The 8,361-nt window shown below is 37.6% G+C and overlaps 2 protein-coding genes across 3 annotated transcripts; one reads left to right on the top strand and one right to left on the bottom strand.

The window, feature by feature from the left end:
• The first annotated feature begins 22 nt into the window (after window positions 1-22).
• On the top strand, window positions 23-4,569 carry LOC117642698 (scm-like with four MBT domains protein 1). 2 transcript variants are annotated; one of them, XM_034381149.1, is made up of 16 exons: window positions 23-344; window positions 901-986; window positions 1,069-1,187; window positions 1,266-1,476; window positions 1,546-1,635; window positions 1,708-1,831; window positions 1,924-2,051; window positions 2,138-2,357; window positions 2,453-2,729; window positions 2,830-2,973; window positions 3,055-3,330; window positions 3,420-3,595; window positions 3,684-3,845; window positions 3,927-4,071; window positions 4,166-4,238; window positions 4,315-4,517. In XM_034381149.1, exons 1-16 carry the CDS (start codon window positions 266-268, stop codon window positions 4,372-4,374), a joined length of 2,370 nt encoding a protein of 789 aa, XP_034237040.1. In that variant the 5' UTR covers window positions 23-265; the 3' UTR covers window positions 4,375-4,517. The 2 variants fall into 2 exon arrangements, with proteins under 2 accessions (XP_034237040.1, XP_034237039.1); XM_034381148.1 differs by having other exon boundaries at window positions 266-344; window positions 4,166-4,569.
• Window positions 4,570-4,706: 137 nt separating this feature from the next.
• On the bottom strand, window positions 4,707-8,361 carry LOC117642706 (syntaxin-7). The gene is made up of 6 exons (XM_034381163.1): window positions 8,200-8,361; window positions 7,382-7,663; window positions 7,134-7,299; window positions 6,778-7,045; window positions 6,611-6,693; window positions 4,707-6,504 (listed from the first exon to the last, which is right to left on the bottom strand). Exons 2-6 carry the CDS (start codon window positions 7,660-7,662, stop codon window positions 6,409-6,411), a joined length of 894 nt encoding a protein of 297 aa, XP_034237054.1. The 5' UTR covers window position 7,663; window positions 8,200-8,361; the 3' UTR covers window positions 4,707-6,408.

Raw genomic sequence — 8,361 nt, 5'->3', positions numbered from 1 at the left:
TTTAAATCATGAATGGCGTTCAGGATTATTCTGTAGATTATTTTGATGATCCCCTTGAACTTGCGCATGAATAATTCAACGAGTTTGCCCCTAAAATCAAAATTGTCAAAAGTGACGCCCTTCGTCCTCAAGGCAAGACATGGAAGAAAAACAACAAGAAGTCATCAGACATGTGAAAACAAATCCTTGTTTGGGCTCTATTGTGCAAGGAAAAGTGGCACTTCATTTTAGTAAATTCTCTTTGAAGTGATAGAGAATTCCGAGGATGTCGGAAGAAAAAGAAGCTTCAGATCCCGTTCTACCAGTGGAGGAGGCTTCCGAGTCGAACGACGCATCGGAGAAAGGTAAACCAGTGCACAAGTAGTGACATTAGAGGTAACTCCCTGCATGGTGAGGGTCCTTTTGCCGACGGCTTAAATTTTGAATAAAATGGGATATGTCGCAGTTTTTCTCAAGTCTATCATCAAGCCAAAGCATTAAACTTGCGCTAGCAATCAATGGGAAGGTTTTCAGGTGTCCTGTTGTATTCAACATTATGATTCATACATGCTGCTACAGGCTCTTTGTGTGTTGGACCAATTTTTCTAACTAACTACACTGTTCTGAAATATTGCTGTATCTTCTTTCCATCTTTTTCAACAATTACAAGTGCAAGTCAGTAATATGCCACGAGCATTTTACTTGATGTCACTATCATGTTCAAGACATATGAAAGCAACTCACATGGACATGTGTCTAGTGCTTCTAGAATCAGCATTTTCAGTTTTGCTAGAAATTTTTGGCAAGAGCTGGGGGGGGGGGTATGAAGAAAAGCTGCTGCTGTTTAAAAATTGAACATGTAAAAAGGTCTTAATGCTTTTTATTTCCACTTGTAATTTTTTTTTTACACTATAATTGCAGATGATCGCAAGGACACTGGTTTTACCTGGCAGGACTATTTGGAAGTAACAAATTCTCAAGAAGTTCCCCACCCTTTCTTCCAACATGTGAGAGAAGTTCAATGTTTATTTGTTAAATAGGCATCCTTAAAATTTTAAAAATTACTTTTGTATTCATGACAATCACTAGGTTGAAGCTGGCTTGGATACTGAACTTGAGAATGGTATGATACTAGAAGTTCCCCGCAAAGATGATCCGTCACTATACTGGCTGGCAAAGGTGGTGCTTGCTTGTGGACCTTTCTCCAGGTATACACTTTGTGTGATTTCTACTGTCAAACATTCACAGTGCTCCTAGCCTTACATCTGTCTTGGCTTCATTTTCAGGTTACGGTACTCTGGGGATGTTGAGGATCAAACAGCAGACTTCTGGTGTGACTTAACTAATAGCAATGCACAACCCATTGGCTGGTGTGACCAAGAGGGAAAAGTGCTCACTCCACCAGAGTCAATAGCAAAGCTGATAGGAGATGTACAGTCACACATTGAGGAAGTGAAGAAGACTGCAAAACCAGTACCACCCCACCTTCTGAGTGGAGTAAGTAGAATGATGAAGTGAATTATAAAATATTTCTCCTCTTCACATTAACCAATACTCTCTTTTTAGGAGGGATTTGTGCCCACAGAGCGCATTAAGGCAGGAATGAAAGTTGAAGTGCAAGATGTGGTCAATCCCTACAGCTTATGGATAGCAACTGTAAGTACTTTGGCTAACAAGCATTTGATCAAATTGAAATGCAAGCGTAAAAGTGGCATCATCTTGTTGTAGATTATTGAGAATGTTGGTGGCCGCCTGCTCCTCCGGTATGATACACCAGATTCTTCATCTCCTGAATTCTGGTTGTACTTCACATCATCTCGTATTTATCCTATGGGATGGTGTAGTGAGAAAGGTACAGTATAATCTTGAAATTTTGTCTCTATTGAGATTCATGATGTGAAAACTTGCCAATTTTGACTAAAAACATTTTTTTTTTAAATTTAGGGGATCCTTGGGTACTAAGGAGACCAGCTCATTTCCAATCCTGTCATGGTAAGGAAGAATGGGAAGCTGTGATTGAAATGGCCAAGGAAGATGCCCGGCGCACTCCACTTCCTACAGATTTCTTTAAGGTACTGTAATTTCACAATGGACCAAAATGCTAAGTTGTTTATTTCTCCATGTTTTTTATTTTGTTAATAATTAATCTCCATTCCAGCACTCTGATGAAATTCTTCCACATTCTTTTATGATGGGTATGAAAGTGGAAGCACTTCACCCAATAGATCGCACTCAGATTTTTCCAGCTACAGTCATGGAAGTTTGGGGCGATGCTTATTTTCTTGTTGAATTAGATTTTAAAATTTCCTCACATGGTGAAGAAGAACCTAGGCTGACATGGCTGTGTACCTCAAATCATCCGTATATTTTTCCTACCGGTATGGGCAAAACCTGGGATAGTTGTCTCATTGTTGTAGAAACTAATTATTATTATTATTTTATCTCTTTGCCATTTTTGCCTAATTTGTTACAGGTTGGGCTAATAAGCATGGCATCAAAATATCTAAACCTATTGGCTGGAAAGATAATGTTGAAGATGAATTTCACTGGGATGAATACTTGCAACAAACCAGTGCTGTTGCAGCTCCTGAAAAATGTTTTCCTCAAAAACCATGTGCTAAATATAATGGTATATTGGCTCACATGAAATTAGAAGCAGCCAATCCACTAGACCAGTCGGAAATATGTGTTTCAACTGTTGGACGAACAACTGGTCATATTGTTTGGATCCACTTGGAGAGAAATGAAAGGTAGGTTTTTAATATTTTAGTTTTATTTGTGAATCTTCTTTGTGGTGCATTCAATGAAACTTAAATTTAAAAAAAAAAAAAAAAAATTCTCCTTGTCTAGTGATCATCCTCGCCATGCAGTATCCTACGATTCTACCGATATTTTCCCTGTTGGTTGGTGTGACAGTAATTCATATCCACTGAAGCCTCCTCTATATTATCAAATGCCCTCAAGTAGTAGCAATAGTGTTTTAGGGGATGAAAGGTAGGCAAATGTTGTGTGAAGTTCTAAAGTTGCTTGCAAAAATGATAAAACATTATTTCATTTTCATTTCTTTTTATTAAGTAATGACAAAAAAGATACAGACTCCGGACAACGAATGAGCAAATTGTGGTGCCCAAAGATATACTTCAATCATAGATGCTTCTCTGGTCCTTTTCTTTCCAAATGCAAACTTGCTGGTCTGCCTCAAGCAGTCGGGCCTGGACCTGTAAGATTAGTTATGCGGGAAGTGTTGTCCATGTTGATATCTGTTGCCTACAAGTCAAGCCGAGTGCTGAAGGAAATTCAGTGTGACGGGGATCTTAAACCAGGTGAACATGTGGAGGTCCTGAAAGCAAAGTATGTTTCATTCATGTTCTGCTGATTACAGAACTATAATTCACCTTAGGGTTTATTAATCCAAGGATATTAAAACAAATATTTTCCAGGTTCAATCAAACAAATTATAGAGCCCGAGTTGCAGTTGTTAATTCTTCTGATCAGGTAGCAGAATTTTGTCAAGATATCTGCCTCCGTCTAAAGGTCTGTCCATATTTATTTGGGCCAACAAGGGTAGAAGCAGGACGATGCCCAGAAAAATGCAATATCTCTAAAACCAAGTTTAGTATGTATTCTAGTTCCAGCATAATCTCAAACTTTATGAAATTTCCCTCTCATTGAAAATAATAACAACAATAATTTTCTTCATTAAGCATCACAATATTGGTCAAATCGGCAAAAGAAATCTAATAGACCAGCAGGGGATCCACTTCCTGAGCTAGAAATTGTTGGTCCTAAGAAAAGAAGAGGTCGTAAGAGACGGTTTTCTAGCATAAAAACACGAAACTCAGCTCCAAATGCTAACTCCATTCAAGGTTAGATGCATTTTCATATTTCCATCTGTAAATAATCATAATTCAAAGTTCAAGGTTTTAGAAAATTTATTTTGTGTCCAGGTGCAGAAAGTGATGCAAGTGGGGATGATGCAGTGGAGCCTAGCAGCCAGTCATCAGTTCCTGAATCAACTCCTCGTCGCCGTGAGATCGTTACAAGGGGTGCAAAGCAGGCCCTAAATTCCTCTACCAATGCTCCAGCTACCCGGTAAGCATCTACCCTGCGCCATTTTCAGTTGATATACTTGATTGTGTTTCTGTTCCCTTGTTAATTTATTGTCATGGATTCAAATTTGTTGCAGACAACGACCAGAAAGACGGGGGGTTAAAAGGCAACGAGAAACTGAATCCACCGACCAGAAGTCTCCTAACAAGGTAGAGTTCCCTGCTCCTGGAAGCTGGCTTTATCCATTACCCAAGGTTGATTCAAACCCTCGTGATTGGACTGTAGATGACGTTGAAGCATATCTCAACCAAACAAAAGACTGTAAATCAATTTCCAAGTTACTAAAGAAAGAGGCTTTTGATGGAGTCTCCTTCATGTTGCTTAATCTCCCCACTGCTGTGAAGCAACTCAACCTCAAACCACTCCAAGCTGTCAATTTGTGCAGGCATGTTGCACAAATCAAGTACATATTTTTTAAGAGATTTGTTTATGACATGGAATGAACTTAAATGAAAAATTTACTCTCCTTATAGATGTCTAACATCAAGCATTAATTTAAATCATGTTGAAGTGCTGTGTTTTCCTTACAGTAGTATTGTACATTTTATTTTCATGAACTGAAAATTCTTATAAATGAATTTTTCCACAAAATCAAGAAATTCTTCCACTGTTTTCAGTTTCAACCAATTTATTACTTTATTTGTATTGCATGATGTTTACAGCAAAGCTATGTGATAAAACTTACTCTCCTAAACTGTACTGTGACTAAATACCTGATTACTATTTATTGATTAAGTATAATCAAGTGAACTCAAAAATATGTTTTTCTCTGTACCACACTCCTCACATCCTCCTCACACAGTAAGTTATCTGATCCACACATATGAGTTTCACATTTAAAATCTAAACAAGATGTATTGCTTGGTTAAGAAGAGAGGAAAACATAAGCATAAGAAAACTTGAAAGTACCCAAAACCTGGTGGATAGTGAAGGAATGTAGCAGGTTTCTCATAGCCGATGATTTAACAATATCACAAACCTCACAGCTGATTAGCATTTCAAGAATGTCTCTTCGCCATTCAAATACCATTGAAAATAAAGTAAGATTACATAATGGAGAAGCAAGACAACTGAAAAGCTGCAATAGTCTCAGGCAGAATTATATTGACCTGGTTATCAAAACCCTTACCAGAATATAGAATTTCATATTTCATGTAATAACTGGACCACAGAGTATATTTTGTAAGACTTGTCAAAATGTCTTATAATTTTGATACAAGGCTACATCAGTCTAGAGTTAATTAATACAAATTGCTATAAAATAAAAACTTACACCTACTCCAGATATTAATGTACACTGGATATCTACAAAACAAGAAGCTTAGAAATAAATGCTAAGCACTCATACACAGCCAGTACTTAAATCCCACCTTCTAGAGACATTGAGAAATGAAGCAAGAAATCATAATAACATAGGGTAAAACTTGCTGTCTTGTGTAAAATTTATCAGTTTATAATAAGTGAGCAATCAGAACATTTGACATGAGTTACAGACAGCGCAGAGGTTGAGGCAAACCAGCAAATGTACAAATAAACTGTGATATACAAAATATATTATGTGTGTATCAGGCGACAATTTTGGCATCAAAGATACATACTAGGACAACATAAGAAAGCATATTGTCTGTAATAATACAAGCTTAGAAAACTTTTGAAGATTAAAAATTTGAGTAAAATTGTAAAATAGTATGAAATTTGTGTCAAGCATAAAAGACAAAGAAACATACCAGTACTCTTTGTCTCTTGGCAAACATAAAATCATTTTTGTTTAAAAATTATGAAAAATGCAAAATGGTTTGTTAGATAGGAATTATCTCAACATTTATACAGTCATTAACTTGCACATTATGATACCATTAACTTACACATGTGAGCAGACTTATTCCAACATGGCTACAACTCTCTAGCACATTGATTAAATAAATACTGTTAGAAAACGAATTGCATTTAAAAACGGGAAGAAAGAACAATTGGAGTTTAAAATGATAATCTGACTCTACATTTGAGCTGAGAAAGACACAATGGATTCAGCCAAAACAATATGCACACGTAAAAACTGTCACTTCAAAAAAAGGAAAACCTTCCAAATTTGAAGCCAAGTCTATTAAGAAACGTCATGGCCACTTTGATGAGCTACAGACCTTTGCAAGGTAAATGAAATAAATATGAATGTAACAAAGTATATTTCGATCTATAATGATCACGTATTTAACTTATGGTGTGCACCTTGCTAGTTCCACATGTGAAGTAGGTAAAGCAAACTTTCCCTCTTCAATATGGCAAGACTGGTGGTGCTAAGGGACAAGCAGACTCTTGAACTCATCTCTTGACAGAAACATAGATGATAATTCCCAACACGGTAAGAACAACAGATGCTGTCACAAGTAGGCAAAATAATTTTCGTCGATATTTATTCTGCAAGGAAAAAGGTGTGCATTTAGAGAAAAATTAAAAACAGATGAGCTTTAATAATTGATAAAAATGAAACAGAAAAACACATAAAACAAGGAATTAAACTTACTTGATATCCTGCTGCTTTGTCCAGTTCTTGTCGACCCAGCTCAACATTACCATGGACATTCTCGATACCATCCTCAATAGACCCTAATGATAAAAATTAATAAAATCAATTGTATCAAAAGTTTTGAAGCCTTAATACACAACATTGCATGTCTGCATTTTTCTTACCAACTACTTCTCCCTGCTGTTGAACCATAGCACTTAGATCTCTCATAATTTTATTTACATCAATGATGTCATTTTCAATAACTTGAATTCGCTGAGTGCGCTCTTCTATAAGACCTGCTTCGAACTCAAGCTCACGCTGCTTCAGCTTTTGTTCTTGTTGCCTCCTCTCCACAGCCAACAAGCGCTCCGATTCATCATCAGGAAGGTCAGGTTCTGGGTACCCCGGTGTAGTCACTGGCAGATGCAACTTCATCTTGTCTGAGATTTGCTGCAAAGATTTCAAAATGGTGTAAAGTGTTCCAAGACAACCAACTTAATAATAATCTGTAATTGAAAACAAAATGCAGAATTTTTACCTTTTGAGCTCTACCATAGTTAGTGACAGCCTCCGAAAACTCTTCTCTGAGACGTTCTGATTGCAATTTCTGTTGCTTGTTTCCTCGTCTTACAACTTCAGTAAGACGAGCCAACTCTTGAGTTGTTTGAGCTACTACATCATTACAACTGACATGTGTTACATGGCTGTAAGGAGGACATAAGAGTGAGCTTTATTTCAATAAATACTTTAAAATTAAAATTGCTTGGTACATAACAAAACACTTACATCTGGTCGCGCAAACCTTGAGTGTCCTTAGGAGTCCCAATGGACCGCAGCTCTTTCTCCACCATTTTCCGCCCATTGTTAATTGTGTAGATGTTTGTAGTTATATTTTCACAGAGATTATAAAGCTCTGTTGGACTGAACTGTGACACATTGCTGTCACCAGCTAGGCCCCCTCCAGCCAGACCGCTACGACCTAAACCCCCGGCAAAAGCAACTCCAGGCACACCATCAGTAGCTCCATAGCGCCGCTGGTTGCCATTTCCTGCTAATCCTTGATCCATTCTGCAATACAAAAAGGGAAAAAAGTATATAGAATTTAGCAAATCGAGGAGAAGAACCAACCCAGGCATAATCGTTTAAAATTATGTGTAAAATATATTAGTTTGTACACATGAATAGAACTATACAATGTCGACAGATATGTTTCAATGTACAAATTGAAACGAGGTTGTGTCATTTAAATTTCTTGGCGCTACCACGTCAGCACAGCTAGGCATGACCATACCAGTTACAGCAAAATTATTTTTAGCTTGACACCTACATGTAAAACAAGTTAATTCACCACTTTGAAAAGGTGAGGTTGCAGGTGGGTTAGGTTTTCACAGTGCTGATAAAATAAACGTCTTGGGAATAGAATGGCCTTTAAAAAACTAATGGGTGGCGAGACAGGGAGTGGCAGCGGTCTAATTCTCGCAGAAACACAGTTTAACAACTAATTATGTAACCCACTGAAGGGAGTGTTCTGACAACACAAAGGCCTTTTTGAGGCCTCATTACAAGGTGCAGGTAGGAACACCAGGAATCGTGACAATACTTACCTACGACACACACAATGTCATGCAGCAATGAAGGCCAGGACAAAGACAGCCCAAGAATTACTCTAAGAATGAATCACAAAGAAGTTGAAGTCATTCCAACTTGTTTCAACTTGATGATGGTGTGGTGATGGGTGAGCCCGAGCCCCCACTCCGCCCCCTTCT

This window comes from Thrips palmi, unplaced genomic scaffold (assembly GCF_012932325.1).
Source record: "Thrips palmi isolate BJ-2018 unplaced genomic scaffold, TpBJ-2018v1 HiC_scaffold_16, whole genome shotgun sequence".
NCBI lineage: Eukaryota > Metazoa > Arthropoda > Insecta > Thysanoptera > Thripidae > Thrips > Thrips palmi.
This window is presented reverse-complemented; position numbering and strand designations above follow the sequence as displayed.